Source organism: Chlamydotis macqueenii, chromosome 4 (genome assembly GCF_036417535.1).
Source record: "Chlamydotis macqueenii isolate bChlMac1 chromosome 4, bChlMac1.mat, whole genome shotgun sequence".
In the NCBI taxonomy this organism is placed as follows: Eukaryota; Metazoa; Chordata; class Aves; order Otidiformes; family Otididae; genus Chlamydotis; species Chlamydotis macqueenii.
This window is the reverse complement of record NC_141559.1, coordinates 64945616-64961184: the sequence shown is the minus strand read 5'-3', so window position 1 is coordinate 64961184 and position 15569 is coordinate 64945616. Positions and strand designations below refer to the sequence as shown.

Sequence of the window (15569 nt, the reverse complement as noted above, 5' to 3'; positions counted from 1 at the left end):
GTTATGTACCTATCGTAAGGCCTTTGACATCACTTCCCACAGCATTCTCCTGGAGAAACTGGCTTCTCACAGCTTGGACAGGTGTAGTCTTTTCTGGGCAAAAGAAATTGGCTAGATGGCCAGGTCCAAAGTTACGGTGAGCAGAGTTGAATCCAGCTGAGCTGACAGCCAGTCACAAGTGGTGTTCCCCAGAACTCAGTATTGGGGCCAGTTCCATTTAATATATTTACCAACAATCCACACAAGGAGATCGAATGTGCCCGCAGTAAGTTTGCAGATGACAGAGTTGTCGGGGGGGGCTCTGCTTATGGGTAGAAAGGCTCTACCAAGGGGTCTGGAAAGGCTGGATCGACGGGCTGAGACCAATTGTATGAGGTTCAATAACTCTTAAGGGCCAGGTCCTGCACTTGGGTCACAAGCCCATGCAACACTACAGGCTTGGGGAAGAGTAGCTGGAAAGCTGCCTGGCAGAAGAGGACCTGGGAATATCAGTTGACAGCTGGCTAAATATGAGCCAGCAGCGTGCCCAGGTGGCCAAGAGGACCAACAGCATCCTGACTTGTATCAGAAATAGTGTGGCCAGCAGGAACAGGGAGTGAACATCCTCTTGTACTCAGCACTAGTGAGACTGCACCTCGAATACTGTGTGCAGTTTTGGGCTCCTCACTACAGACATTCAGGTGTTGGAGCAAGAAAGGTGGTGAAAGCCCTAGAGAACAAGCATCACAAGGAATGGCTGAGGGAACTGGGGTTATTTAGCATGGAGAAAAGGAGGCTGAGGATAAACCTTACCACTCTCTATAACTGCCTGAAAGGAAGTTGTAGTGAGGTGGGTGTCAGTCTCTTTTCCCAAGCAACAAGTGATAGGACAAGAGGAAACGGCCTCAAGCTGTGCCGGAGGAGGTTTAGAATGGATAGTAGGAAAAGCTTCTTCACTGAAAGGGTTGTCAAGCGTTGGAACAGGCTGCTCAGGGAGGTGGTGGGGCCACTATCCCTGGGGGTATTTAAAAGACATGTAGATGTGGTGCTTATGGACATGGTTTAGTGGTGGACTTGGCTGTGCTAGGTTAATGGTGGGATCTGATGATCTTAAAGGTCTTTTCCACCTAAACTATTGTATACTACATCTCCTGCCTCAGTCATGACTGGGAATACATTAAACACTTCTTATCATCTGTTTCCGTTAAAACCTAAGATAAAATTAACTCAACTCCACTGACACAGAAAAGCTACAAATCACTGAAATCCTTGACTTTCCTTTAAATAAGCCATTTTATCAATATGAAAGCATGAGGAACAGCTTTAGTTAGCAGACCCCTTAACCTCAAGGACTTTCACAATGAATAGAGATTTTAAAATATAACGGCCATAAACGTTAGGAGGTAGGGACTACACATACAGTTGCCTCTAAGACCAAAGATAAATGCACTGAGGGCTGTTAAAGACTATTCCAAAGTCAAAGGAAAGTCTCATTTTTAAAGGGATGCAGGGTAGGAGAGGGAAGAGCACTGTCCTTGTGGCTTTCCTCAGACACTTCAATTTATTGAAAGCTTTCTCCATTTAAAGTTATAAGGTAGAACTATCAGAATTTTCATTAGTTGAAAATGGGTCAGACTTAACCATACCAATTCTCTTGTGGACTGCAAGGACAGTAGGAGATCAAGCTATACTCAGAATCACCTTGCTTCTGAACTCCACCTGCCAAGAAAACTTGCTGACAAAGTGGCATCCCTTACGCTATGTCAATAAACATCCTACCCTTTATAGTTAAGGCTCTCGACTGAAAGCAGGTGCTACTCTACTATTTCATCTACAGAAGAAACTCAAATTCTTACACCAGCACCACATATGACCCCACATTTAAAAGAAAGTGCACATTGCAATTATAGCAATTACTTAACTTCTTTCTAAAAAAATTCAGCACGCTTGTTCCACCACTGAGTATATTCTGAGAGCATTTAAAGAAAACAGTTAACTTAAAAGTCTAAATTACAGATCAAGTCATTGCAAATACTGAAGATTTGAAAATTAATGGTCTTGGCTTCTAACAGACTACTTCAGTGCTTTGTTTTCTTTTAAGTCTATGTGGTACAAGACTTTCAGAAAAGTTTTATCTCCTGCTGTTTCCATTGTCAAAGCCAAGTGTTCCCAAACATTGGTGCTCTACAAGACTGAAGGGAAAACATGCACATCATAATCAGGGAAGGGACTTGATAGGCAGCAACTCGCCCTCAAAAATCTTATCTTCTACTATACAGCCTTCTACTATTGGCAAGAAAGGGAAGATAGTAATTTTGGAATAACAATTTATTATGCATTTCAAATAATGCCAACTTTATAACAATAAAAGCAAGCATAAATAGTTCATGTACACCTTCAGTTTGAGCATTAGAGGATTTCTTAACCACAGATATTTACCTTGCTCTGCTCAATGAACACAAGAAAAAAAAAAAAAACCCACCCCTCAAGTGGTTTTAAGAAAGCACTTTATCACAAAAAGGATGTAAAAATATCACATGCAAAAGAAGGCTTTCATTAAGTGGCAGCAGGATCATTTTCAGTGACATGTTCCTACAGAGACACTCCTAATTGTTTCAAAATGTATCTGCAATCTCATAAAGTGAGATAATTCAGAGGAAGCAGTGAAGCTTCCAAGACAGCTTATGTGCTTTTGATAGCTTAAACCTTATTTCTAGGAAAGATGCCTTGGGTTTCTTAAGACTTTCCAAAAAATAAGGGGCAAAGTAGTAGGACAATTTAGGAAAAGCTTTGTGTCTGGGAATGACATGATAGTAAGATGCATTTGAAGTTTATGTCATAAATATTAAGAATACATACCCTTTACGTCTTCAAATTCTCAGATCATACAATGATAATTTTTTTTTTTTAACATGACTGTTCAGAATACTGTCTCTTTTAAGTAACTATATAATCAAACTTTTCTCAAGAATTATACAAAATCTTGGTCTCAGCTTATACATGTTAAAAAACCAATACAGATAACGCAATAAGGTACCCTCCAAGCAAGACATTGGTTCCTAAAATGTGCAGCAAGAAGGGCACGTAACTTCAAATACTTCAGGTACAGCTATAAAAGGTATCCAATGTACTACTATGTCCTTCATATTTTCTAGACATTCAAATTTTATGACTTAAAATTTATTTCTGTAAGACTAGCTATAAGTTAGCTATAATGCATTTTATAAAGACTAAAATATCCTTCAGTTTTTATTTTCTGCCTAGATAAAAGGACTTTATTAGGTTACAATCAAAGAAGTTTTTTACATCACTTTTCCACACAGATTTTAAACAGCAAACCAGATGATAGATTAAAGTCTTGAGCAACTTCGTCCTGCTATAACTACAGTGGTGTCTCTTACATCTTAGATATTCACTGTTTAGAATCATGTAATAGTTTTGGTTAGAAGGGACCTTCCAAGGTCATCTAGTCCAACTCCCTTGCAGTAATTAAGGACATCTTCAACCAGATTAGGTTGCTCAGAGCCTCATCCAACCAGACCTTGAATGTCTTCAGGGATGGGGCATCCACCACCTCTCTTGGGCAACCTGTTCCAGTGTTCCACCACCCTCATCGTAATTTTTTTTTTCCTTACGTCTAGTCTAAATCTACCTTCTTTCAGTTTAAAACCATCACCCTACCACTACATCGTCCTATCACTACAGGTCCTGCTAAAAAGTCTGTCCCCATCTTTCCTGTAGGCCCCCTTAAGGTACTGGGAGGCCACTATAAGGTCTCCCCAGAGCCTTCTCTTCTCCAGGCTGAACAGCCCCAACTCTCTCTGCTTGTCCTCACAGGGGAGGTGCTCCACCCCTTGGATCATTTTTGTGGCCCTCCTCTAGACCCACTCCAACAGGTCTATGTCTTTCCTGTGCTAAGGGCTCCAGAGCTGGATACAACTCAGATCTCCAAAATTCTTCTTAAAGGTTAAGGAGGCTCTCCAGATCTGTCATCACTATTTTTAGTGCTGAGGAAGATTTCTAAAGCCATGAATCTATTAAAAAAAAAAAAAGTGATTTTAACTGCAGCACTGTCAAGCTGTATGACCTCTGAGAAGTTTCAGTACCAAGGAAACACAAGTCACTTCCTCTTAAGTCTGAATACCACCAAAACACATGATCCCATCAGGTCATGGCAGAACTGTACCCGACATTTCAATTCCCTCTAAATTCATACTTGTAGCAGTAAGATTCACAAAACACTAACAAGTCCTTATTTCTGTATTATTTTTCTACTTTTCAGCTGCTGCCTACACAAACAGCTAAATAAACTACAGATGTAAATGTGGAACCATCACCTCAGCTTACGGATTAGTACACTTATGTTTAGCCATTAAAACCTCTTACTTTCCTTTAACAAAGAGATAATTAATTACCAATTATAAATTCTAAGATAAGTACAAGCCAGACAACAGGACTGGACTGTGAAAGGGGAAGATGCTGAAAGACTCTTCTCACTTTCGTATTCATTAAGCAAATAAAACGTTCATCAAATTAGTTTTGCTCACAATTTATGAGGTTCTCCCACAATCAATTCCAAGAAACCAAACGAAGTTTCACCTCGACCACGCACCTAGCAACAGTCTCAACCTTTAAAACACTGCAGTATCATATATATTTATATATAAGAACTCACCTGTGTTGTTTTACCAGACCCAGTCTCTCCAACCAGCACAAATGACTGATGCCTAATCAAAATATCCGTAAATCTTTCTTTATATTCCCAGACAGGAAGCTGTAGCCTTTTTTTCAGGATGTCATAATATCGTGGTGTATGTGGCAGATTTGTGAAAGGGTTAATACTGTGTGGAATCATTGCTGGTTTTATAGTTTGTAACCCAGCAGCTGCATAATACGTTGAGTTAGATGTAGGTCGCAAATCTTTTTCCTTGTCTCTTTCTCTGTCACGATCTCTATCTCTGTCACGATCCCTGTCGCGATCTTTAGAACGGTCATCACGGTCCCTGTCCCGGTCACGATCTTTCCTAAAATGAGTTAAGAGACACAGCAGAAAATGAGATACTTGAATATTTAAATACATAGTAGGAATTTAAATACAAAGCAACTTTAAAGGTGTCTAGTACAATGCGGATATAAACCACATCTTTTTCAAAAGCCGTGCAAACATAGCTAGAAGGATAAGTAAAGAGTAACAACGATGCATACTGAACATTAAATATACATAGTTACACTCATTGTACATAAGCGCTGCCACAGTTCCTCTCACTACAGGCTGATGTAAGACACAGGATGATGACTGAAGAAAGTCATCACATGAAGACAGCATCTTCTTAACCCTCTTCATTTAATGATTATGAAGAATAAGCTGTACATTCTAGAGTTTTATCACAATTCTTCCCATGCCTACTTGCTGCTGCCGCAGAAAAAACAGACATTACTAAGTAGTCTTCTTACCTACCTAGCAAGGGAATTATGCTAACCCACAAAAACTAACTGAAGACAAGCAAGCCCTGGAACAAAAGTTTTATTTTAACATCCTCACAATTACTTTGTAGATTTTCTTGTTTGAAGTCTTCCTTACAATTCTGATTCAATCAACTTTCATATACAGGCCGTTGAGTCTGAAACTTAAGACTTAAAACCAGCCCCTACAGTTCATAGAATCACTTAGGTTGGAAAAAAACCCTTAAGATCATCCAGTCCAACCATTAACTTAACACTACCAAGTTGTACCATCTTCTCCAGTATCACCTCCTACCACATACTTAAAACAACCAACATTTACGTATTCCCATTTGTTCCAAATACTAAGTCAAAAAAATTTCATTGCACTTTCAAAAGAAAAACAGTGTTACTTTCAACATAGTTATCCACTCAAATTTCCATCTCTGGCCTCGGTCTTGGTTCCGGTTTCCGATTTTGCAAACTTATTACTGCAGCTAATCTCACTCTCCCTACAAAGACCGTAAGACTTAGAAAGAAATCCCCAGTTTGACCCAAAGAACTACAGCTAAACGCTTTTAATAAAAATCCCAAACTTACCCTAACTCAGCATTCTGAAATAAGCCCCGCTTTATGAAAACAGTCTATCACATCTTAAACTAGTATAAGTCAAAAGATTAGTGGCATCTTTGCCTGCAAAACTGAGGATATCCTCAGCTTCAGCTTATTTTGTGCATTATGTTAACTGGAATCCCATCAAAAATGCAAAAGAACAAGCTAAGTCAATATCAGCTTTATAGTAAATGCACATACAAACTTTTTTAGGAGTAGGCATTAAGGGGAAACAAACCCCTCCCCTCTTCTTTAGCAGCACTCAGGCATGCTTGAAAGAAAAGAGTAGAGAGCATCTCTAAAGAAAACTATTGGCCAACACCTCTCTCCACAGCTTTTTTTTTTTAAACATGCAGTTGGAATTCAAATATAATTGGTGAAGTAATAAGCAAATTTCTACCTACAGGGAAGATGAAATAATCAAGACTATATTAGTACTGATTCTAGACATTTTAATTCAAAACATGCTGCACATTAGAAACAACCACCACTCTTGTTCTTATATAAATGAATGTAATCTATGCAGGTTGTATTTTTTTTCCGCTCAACATATTACAGCTTCAGAGGCTGTCATTTTAAGTTTTTTTTTAAGAAGACTTCTTTTAACACAGACCAATTGAAAAGAAAGAAGGACGACAAAGCATACTGTCATTTACCTCACTTGTATACAGATTTTCCTAAAGCTATGGACACTGAATTGTCTGAAATTAAGGCCCTTTTAGAGCCTTTGCTTGAATCCAAGATACCATAGCTTGAACATTACTTTCAATACGGTCAAATACTGTACAAGCTAGAAATCTCTTCTTACTGTAAAATGACAGGCAAATATTGCAGAACCCAATAGGAGCCTGAAGGAACCAGCCTCCATTATGCTACACTTGATGGTGGAAGAGTCTAATAGCATGTATCAGACAGGAATGAAGCCTTCTGAATAGCTCATTAACTAATAGTCAAATCAGATCTTAAAATATCTTATAAACAAGTGCATTGTCAGATAATAACATCATTAATAAGAGGAGGAAATAAAGTTACAAAAGCTATTTAAGAATGGTAAAGCCAGGGTAAAATGCAACAACCTGGTAACAGCACTGACTTCACTGAAGGGAAGAATTACATACACTACTAATGGGGGTTTGCTGGTTTGGTTTTTGGGTTGGGTTTTTTGTGCGTGCTTCTAAAGGATTTTTATTCTTCATTGGTATCTAGTCAAAGTGTAAAAAACACACTTCAACAACCCAAACTGTTCCCTAACCATTTATTTAAACAGCACAATGTCAGCAGCATCTACAAGGTAGATCATCAAGCGTATCTTCAGGTATGCTTCAGCCTCACATGAACTAGCGCTACTGTTCAGATGAACAGACTCACATCATTGCCAGCTCTTCCTGTGTTGGTGTCAGCATCTCAGCGGCCTTGTGAAGAACAAGCCCTCCCTAGACCCCCTCCACCAATGTTAATTCTAACTCACATCAGTTCTCTGATCCAGTCTCTCAAACACTCACTTGCAGCACACCAGGAAGAGGGCAGCACTGTTGTCTTCCATGTTGGTAGCAATTTGTGTGGGCTTAAAGCATAGATAAAAATACAACCTCAAGAACAAGACAGTGGATTAAATGGACTACAAACCAGAATGGAAAGTCCTGTTAATCCTCCATTTCTCAATTTCTTCATTTAACTCTTACAGCTGTTTAATCGCACAAATAAGAAAACAAACTTATCAAGTTCTATCTACATTTCAGAAATAACTACTTACAGGTTAAGAGAGTTGTCTCTCTCCAATTAAAAAAAAAAAAAAAAAGAAAAAAAGAAAAAAAGAGAAGTGGGGGCAACTAGATCTCAGCATAGAAAAAAACACAACATCTAACATGCCCTCAAACTTGCTCTCTAATACTTGTCATTTTATAGCAGCACTTTCCTGCCCCTACTTCCCCAAAGCATTTCCCAGTATCCCATTTTTACTGAAACTTAGCAGGAGACACATCCAGACTCCCTTGGTCAACAAGGGAAAAGAGGAACATCAGTTATGCTGCCATATGAATTCACTACGCTTTCTAAAAACGTAACTTGGCAGTTCTTCACTTCTAAACTGTCACATTTAAATTACTTTTCATTATTGTACAGAGAAGATTGATCTCAAATGCAGAAATTAACAATAAAAGAGTCATAATTTAATCACATTTGTCTTGTGCTTGAACCCCATAACAGCCTCCATAATCAGAAAGGGTTTGGGGTTTTTTTTGCTTTTTCAAATTAAAGTAAGCTGGTCTGCTATCTGCTTTCACTTCCTTATGTCCACACATATATAATATATATACACGTGGATACAAAAGAAATGCTGTAGAAATCACCAAATTGAACGATGAAAAGTATATAAAAATGAAAATGGAACAAAGGGCACAAGGCAAAACCACTGATTATCACAGTGAAAATTTAAGCACATCTAACAGAACATTAATGTTTTTTCTCCATTACTAGACATGGCAATAGTTGATGTAAAAAAGCCAAAGCAGCTAAAGGAGGATTTCTGTTCTATATCTAAAAAGCAAGGTATAATTAGTCTGAATGATACACCTCACTAACATTGTAACTGTGATGTTACACAATAACTGAAATTAAGGATGTTTGGAAAAAAAAATTAACTGATTTTAAGTAGCAGGTATGCAATTCACACAAAAAATGGTAACCAAAAGACTTCCATAAAATTCCCATTTTTCCAAAAAGTTTTTTACTTGATAGATGATACTTCAAGACTGGAAGAACACAGATGTTGTCCCAATGTTTAAGGTTATACCAACAATTAGAAGCCTGTTGGCCTACCATCACTGCCTGGTAGAGCCACACATACCAGTCAGGCCTCAGTTAAAAAAGAACTACAAAAAACTATAGAGTAACTTGATATGACTTTCATATTTACTCAGGTGGTCCAGTCTGAATGCAAGATAAACTACAGCTCTGCATGTGAAGTTGTAAACATCCAAGGAGCTAATTCAGCTGAATGCAGCTTCAAAACCAACTGAACTGCATAAAGGCACTTTCCAAACAGGGGAAGACATGTACATACACGCTGTGTAAGAATCTCTGTGCACCTTCCTTACAGCATTCTGTAAACTGTAAAACTAAACTACCCTAAAATAAATCAAGACATCAGTACGGCTGGTGCAACATGAATTAAGATTTCCATTCATACCAGCAATAATCGCACTCAATAATTAGACTTATAGTGACTTGTTCTCAGTCCTATGTTGTTTAATGCTTTTTAGGCAGAGGAGGAAGGGACACAGAAGGGGCACAAGACCAGCAATTGTACAGTTTTTAGGTGCCATAAAGGTCAAAGACTTACAATTAAGAAGTTTTACCACTTGCGGGAACTCATTACAATGTATATAAAATGGCAAGACCAAGAGCAGGATGATAGTAGATAATCACTAAAAACAATAACAAACAATAAAATCACAACAACAAAAAAAAAACCACTACAGACCCCACCAACACACAAACAAGGAAATACTGACCTGTGATTATCTTAAATGTGGTACGACTGTTGGTTTTAAAGTAATGTCCAGTTTTGGCATAACCATTTGAAAATTTTACAAAAAACTCTACATACAAAAAAGCTGCCTATGTACAACTTCTCCGTATACATAAAAGAAGTATTTCTACTTCTGGGAAATCATGTAAAAATAAAGTATTAAAGGAAATAAGTAGTGCAACACATTTCTTTGAAAAATAAGATTACAGTGATCCTACATACAGGAAACATGTTCAATGACATTCACTTTCGTTTAGCAAAGAAAAATGCATCACACTAAGGGCTAAAAACTAAAGCTATACAAGCTCACCTTTAAAAAAAAAAAAAAGCCAAGTTTTGCAGACTGTTTATCAGTGAACACTAACGGCTACAGTAGACTTTTAGTTACTGCAAGTTTCAGAAGATTAAACATTTTTCTTAGATAAATAATCTAGACCAAAACAATACTTTTGGACTTTAGAAATGGATTAATTTTGTGCTTCTGTGCTCCATCAAAAAGGACAGACCAAATAAACACAGTGTTTATTCGTGTTCTTTTAGACTTCAGAAAATTACTTGGAAGAGCTGCCCCCTCCTCTCGAATTAGAGGATAAGAGATTATGCAGAGAAGGCTCTAAAACAATTGTGTACAAGAGAACAGCACTAATGTATTCTCTATGTTCCTGTAATTTCTTTAATCTTAATGACGATCTGCTAAAGCTTGTGCAGTACAGTCCTAAAACTTTAAACCTCTGCAAAAATAAGGAGAAAAAAAAATATAATCCCTCCACCGAGCCCTACCCCAAAACCCACCCCACCCCCGATTCTTACTTCAAGTCAGGCATATCCCCGCCGGTTACTGAGTGAAAGCCGTTAACAAAGGAATAACGTTCCTACCACGCTAGGCACTAATTATACAGGCGGAACAAACCTCATGCTGACCTCTAGGACCACATTTGCCAGACCTCTCAAGCCAGAGAGAGGAAGAAGGAAACAAACAAAAAAGGAAAGGGGGGGAAAAAAAAAAAACAGATAAAAAGAACGAAAAGAGCTGCAGACAAAGCCGGGCGCGGAGGAGTGGGCCGAGCAGCGCGCCACCCCCGGCTCCGCCGCGGCGGGAGCCCAGCCCAAGCGCCCGGGCCGAAGGCTTCCTCCCCTTCCCCCTCCCGACACCGCCGTACGAGGCTCTCTTCGCCCGATCCCCGCCGCCATCCGCCTCCTCCGCCCCCACCGAGGGGCCCGGCCCTCACAAAAAGGCCGACCTCGGGCCTAGGCCTAGCGCTCCGGGGAGCCGCCGAGGCTCCTGGGCCTGCACAGCCGGGGCTTGGCGGCGCGGCTTCGGCCGCTGCAACTCTCTCCTTTCCCCCGCACGGCGGCCGCCCCGCTCGCCAAGGAGGCCCGGCCTCGCGAGGAGCGGCTAAAGCCGAGGATGGGGAGCGGATGGCGCGGGAGCGACTGCGATCCCCGACCCGCCGCAGGCCGGGCCACGCTGCCCCTTACCCGTCGGTGCTGCGTTTCTTGCTGGAGGTGTAATCGTCCCCCAGATCTAAGCGGTGGCGCTTGGACATGGCGGCGGGGCGGCGAGCAGCCGCTGAATGCGGCGGTGGGTAGGCTGGCGGGCTGAAGCGGGGGGCCGGGGCTGGGTGCGGCGGGGCGCGCTCTCCGCTCCTCGAGCAGCAGCGGCGGCGGCGCCGCGAGGCCAGGAACAGCCACTAAAATGGCGGCCGGAAGGAAGCGCCGGGGCTGCGCGAGACGCTGGCGCGCGCGCGGCGGGGTTGCGGGCGGGTGGGGGAAAAGAGGGCGGAGCGGGCGCGCGCGGGCAGGCGGGTCCGCGGGTCGAGAGCTTGCCCTCGCGCGGGGCCCCCCATGATGCGGGTTGGCGGGGCGGGGACGCGCGGGGAAACGCGGGCAGCGGGAGCAGGGCCGGCAGCCTGGCCGCTACCGTTGATGCCCTACAAGAGAAGCGCCTTTCCACAGCCCTGCCTGTTCCCCCGGGCACGCGTGCGCTGGAACGGGAGTTTAAAGCAGGGTAACTCTCTTGGCAGACCCCTGTTTTAGGCCGTGACGGACTGCCCTGGGCATGTTAGCCGTGTGTGCAGAGAAAGGCAGCCTTTCACAAGTCAACTGTAGCAGCAGGAATAGGAGAAAACGAGAGACGTTAAACCTAGATGCTGTAAAAGTACATACAGCCTTTTAACTACTCAAATATGCGCAGCAGGGTATTTCATGACGAAAAGCTTTAACTGCCTTTCAGAGACCCAGAAACACAGTTACTAGTTTTGCTTCTTTCATTTGTAGTTTGTCTACTATGTCTTTCCAAGATTGCCGGTACAAGGGAAACCCATGTTCATAACGAACTTCAATGGACCTATGTTTTTCTACTACATCTCAGTCTTCCAAGCGTGAGCTCAGCTACAATGCCATTTACTAACGCAATTCCTGAAGTGAAACAACACACGTGAATTCAGGTGCCATTTCCTCACTACAGTTAGGTTTTGCTTGCACAATTACAGCTGGTTTTTACGCTTCCAACCAGTGTAACTGCCAGCAGAAGTCTGCAAGTTTAAGCCAAGTCCAGAAGAGTTGGTCCTTAGAGTTGTTTCTCATGCCCCTGACCTGTTCCCCGTCTCCTACCACTCCCAGCACCTCTTAAGAACTGAGTTAACTGTCTACACAAGAAGCATTTGTCCTCTAACTGAAGGCACAGATGAGCCTGGACAGGAGAAGAAGTCAGGCAGACAATAAGATGCCTCTAACGACCATGTCTTCAGGTCAGAAGCACACTTGGTGCTTGCTAAGCAACCTCTGCTCTCATACAACAGCTTCCTTCCACCATTTCTGCTCCCTCCCAGCACTCAGTCTCAGCAGCTGCTCACCTTCCAGTGCAGTCACTTGATACTTCAGCACAGGCCATAAACGCCAGTCTCTAAGAGCTTCTGGGGAGGCAGGAGGCACAGTTCTTGGTACTTCTGACAGCTATTTGGAGAACATTGACTACTGGACATGCTGTTCTCTATTCCTCCTCTCTCCATTCCCAGTCTACTTCATGTTCTTTCAACATCACTGTGGTGACTTAAATTCATATCATAGGCAAGTAGTTTTAAGACAGAAATTAAAAGCTGATATGACGGTAGTGCATCTCTTTTCATCTAGGTACATTTGTGGAAAAACATGCACTTTGCATGGCTTACTACCCATCACTCTTTACAGCCCTTCTGCCAGAGATTACCATAACCTTTGCTCAGCCACTTGCCTGAGCACTTGCTCCCTAAGCGATTTGGTCAGAGGAATTGGGTTACTTCAGGTGTTTTAAATAATAAATTTTTGTTAACTCTATCTATGAAAGCAAGGGAGCATTCACATAAACTGCTCAGTTAACAAATACAAAAGCGTTCAGGAAAGATCATCTAGCAGCAGTGACCTGTTCCACAAGTACAGCCAGCTCAGCCAGCGGGTGTTTGACAATAGCTTCATGTTCCAAAGATTTTCTGGGATTACATCAGTAAAACTAAAAATATTTCAGTTAGACAAGTCCTTAGAGTATGTTCTTTAGTAGAAGAGCATTCTTGTCCCTAATTTTAGATAATATAACAAAATGGCACCCAAAGCTCGACTGTGGAGTGCTAAATGCTAGTGTAATAAAAATAACATTTGTCTGCTTAGAGTTATCAACTGAAATAGATATACCTGGAAAACTGGATTTTGAGCTTTCCGTGTTAAACAGGAAGTAATTTTTCAAGTTATATTACAAAAACCACTGGAATATCTATGTCAGAAATTACCAGAGGATAAGTGTTACAGGGTATTTCTCTCTATCTGAGATATCAAGCTTGGTTTTTTTCTGATACTGTGGTGGCATACACAGAGCTGTGTTCTCAGAATGCAGCTAAGGGAAAGCTTTCTACACATCTCCCCAAGTGGGTTTTAAATGATGACTGCCTTAAACAACAGCGAATTATTCTTGAAATTAAGTGTTTGAATAGCACACATTTAGCTTCTTAAAGAAGGGAGAAAAAAATATATTTGTGGCTAGATCTCCCTGGAAAGTGGGAAAACAGGGGAAGAAGATAAAAGCATTACGTGCATTAGTTGGGATGAGCAGCTACTGCTGTGCAGTTCTCAGAATGCATCAACTGTCCGACAACGAGAGCCTGGGGAGCTCTGCAGCTATACGTTCCAGATTTGGATTGCTCCTCCCTGTGCACAGCAGCATAAAGCCACTTCTGGTCTTGCTCCAGGTTACCACATGGCCAACACCAAGAAAGTTTCTGCTTTAGGAAGTGGGAACAAAAAGGAGCAGGTATCTCAGCAGACCTTAGCCTATACCTAGGCAGCAAATGCAAAAAAAAAAAAAAAAAAAAAAAAAAAAAAAAGAGGGGAAGAAGATTGTGTGTTAGTTGGGGTGAGCAGCTACTCAAGTGCTCTGCCCCAGACTGGGATCCCACGTACTAATTCACTCTATTAACAATACTTTGCAAACTGCTGAACTCATCCTCCACCCAGCCGTGCTTTGAGCTATACAACTGCATAATAAACGATCCGGTCCCATCCCAGAGAGTTTATAATGTAAGGCCTTCATCCTGCAAGCGCACGCATGCCTTATTTTACTAATGCAAATAATCCTTTTAACTTCAAAGGGATTACTAAGAGTAGCAAAACTAAGCATGTAGGTAAGTGTTCGCAGGATCACAGCCTAAATCTAAGATGAGACAAGAGAAAAAAAGATTGGTAAGCAGAAATTGACATAATGACAAACTGATAAGCATTACGTCAAAAGGCTAAAGGATGAAAGGAATGTGTGAAATAGGGCATATTTAAGCATATTTTCTGCCTTTTCAAAGGCATTTGTTAAATAAGATGTTTTTATTCACCCCCCCCTCCAGTCTTTTATATCCATCTATGAAAACAAAAACCTTAGATTACTGAAACAGGAGACATTAATATGAGTTGCCATTTGACTAGCTATTCTTTTTCTCTCAGTTTCTTGCCCTAGTTTTAAAAAGTGTACTCATCGGTATCAAAATCCTCTTAGCTAATTTCCAGTGAATATTTCTTTGCTTTTGGTAAGAGCATGATACTTACTATGCTATTTGAGTTGAAAGGAACATTAACATTTAGAACTGAAACAATAGCTTAGAAAAATAACATTATCTCTAAACTAGTGTTTTGTTTTGTTTTGTTTTTTTTCTGATTGTGCATTGCCTTCTCCCCAGAAGAAGCAGCATGGGTCTCAGACAAGCCGTAATTCAAAGACCTACCCTGGATCGGGTGGGGTTTCTGACAGAGAAGTCTAGTGTCACAGTTTAGGATATTGTTGCCTGTAGCTAATCGCTTCACCCCTTTGCTAGAGATTAGCAAGTCTATAAAGGGCAGAAAAATGAGATCTATCCAGTCTAGCATCTTAGTTGAAACACACCTTCTTCACTGGCTTAAGCTAAAACAGGGGATAGCAAAGTGAAACTGCAAACCACTGCTGCAATGGAAGCCATAATAATGAGCAGAGCTGTGAGATAGGCAGCTAGGGGAGCTTAAATCTGCTAAAGCTTGTGTGTTAGAGCCCTAAAACCTCTGTAGTATATATTTATTTTATGGCTCGCTGGCTTGCAGTAGACCCTAAGCTACATTCTATATGCTCCCGATACTATGGCCACACTTGCACTGACAATATATTTTTTTAAAATAGTTTGTTTTTTAAAAACAAGTATAACCCCTATTTTTTATAAATCTACAAAACATGATATTAAATAATTTCCTGGAAACTAATTTAAAAATATTTGAACTGGAAGTATTTCTGACAATTGTCTTTACAATCCTTGTTTTAAAATAATATATATATAAAATAGGTAATACCCCTCAAATATTATGCAGAAGCCTCAAATGCAAATACTTATCACAGACAAGCTCTCATTCTGTCCTCCCGCACCAAGCCCACGTAAATAAACGGATCTTATCCTCGTGTTCTGTCGTATCATCAGAGAAAGAATACTAGAGACAAGAACCCACAATCAGAGTATGTTTAAAAATGTTA

At 40.9% G+C, this 15569-nt stretch overlaps 1 protein-coding gene across 1 annotated transcript in view; it reads right to left on the bottom strand.

Moving 5' to 3' along the window:
* DHX15 (DEAH-box helicase 15) overlaps nt 1-11258 on the bottom strand; it is a 51305-nt gene extending 40047 nt beyond the window's left edge. Inside the window, exons 1-2 of the mRNA XM_086746887.1 lie at nt 11042-11258; nt 4655-5003 (exon numbers count right to left, since the gene is read on the bottom strand). Of these exons, the coding sequence (XP_086603013.1) occupies nt 4655-5003; nt 11042-11109 (417 nt within the window). The 5' untranslated portion in view covers nt 11110-11258. The remainder of the gene's footprint in view (nt 1-4654; nt 5004-11041) is intronic.
* Nucleotides 11259-15569: the final 4311 nt, after the last annotated feature.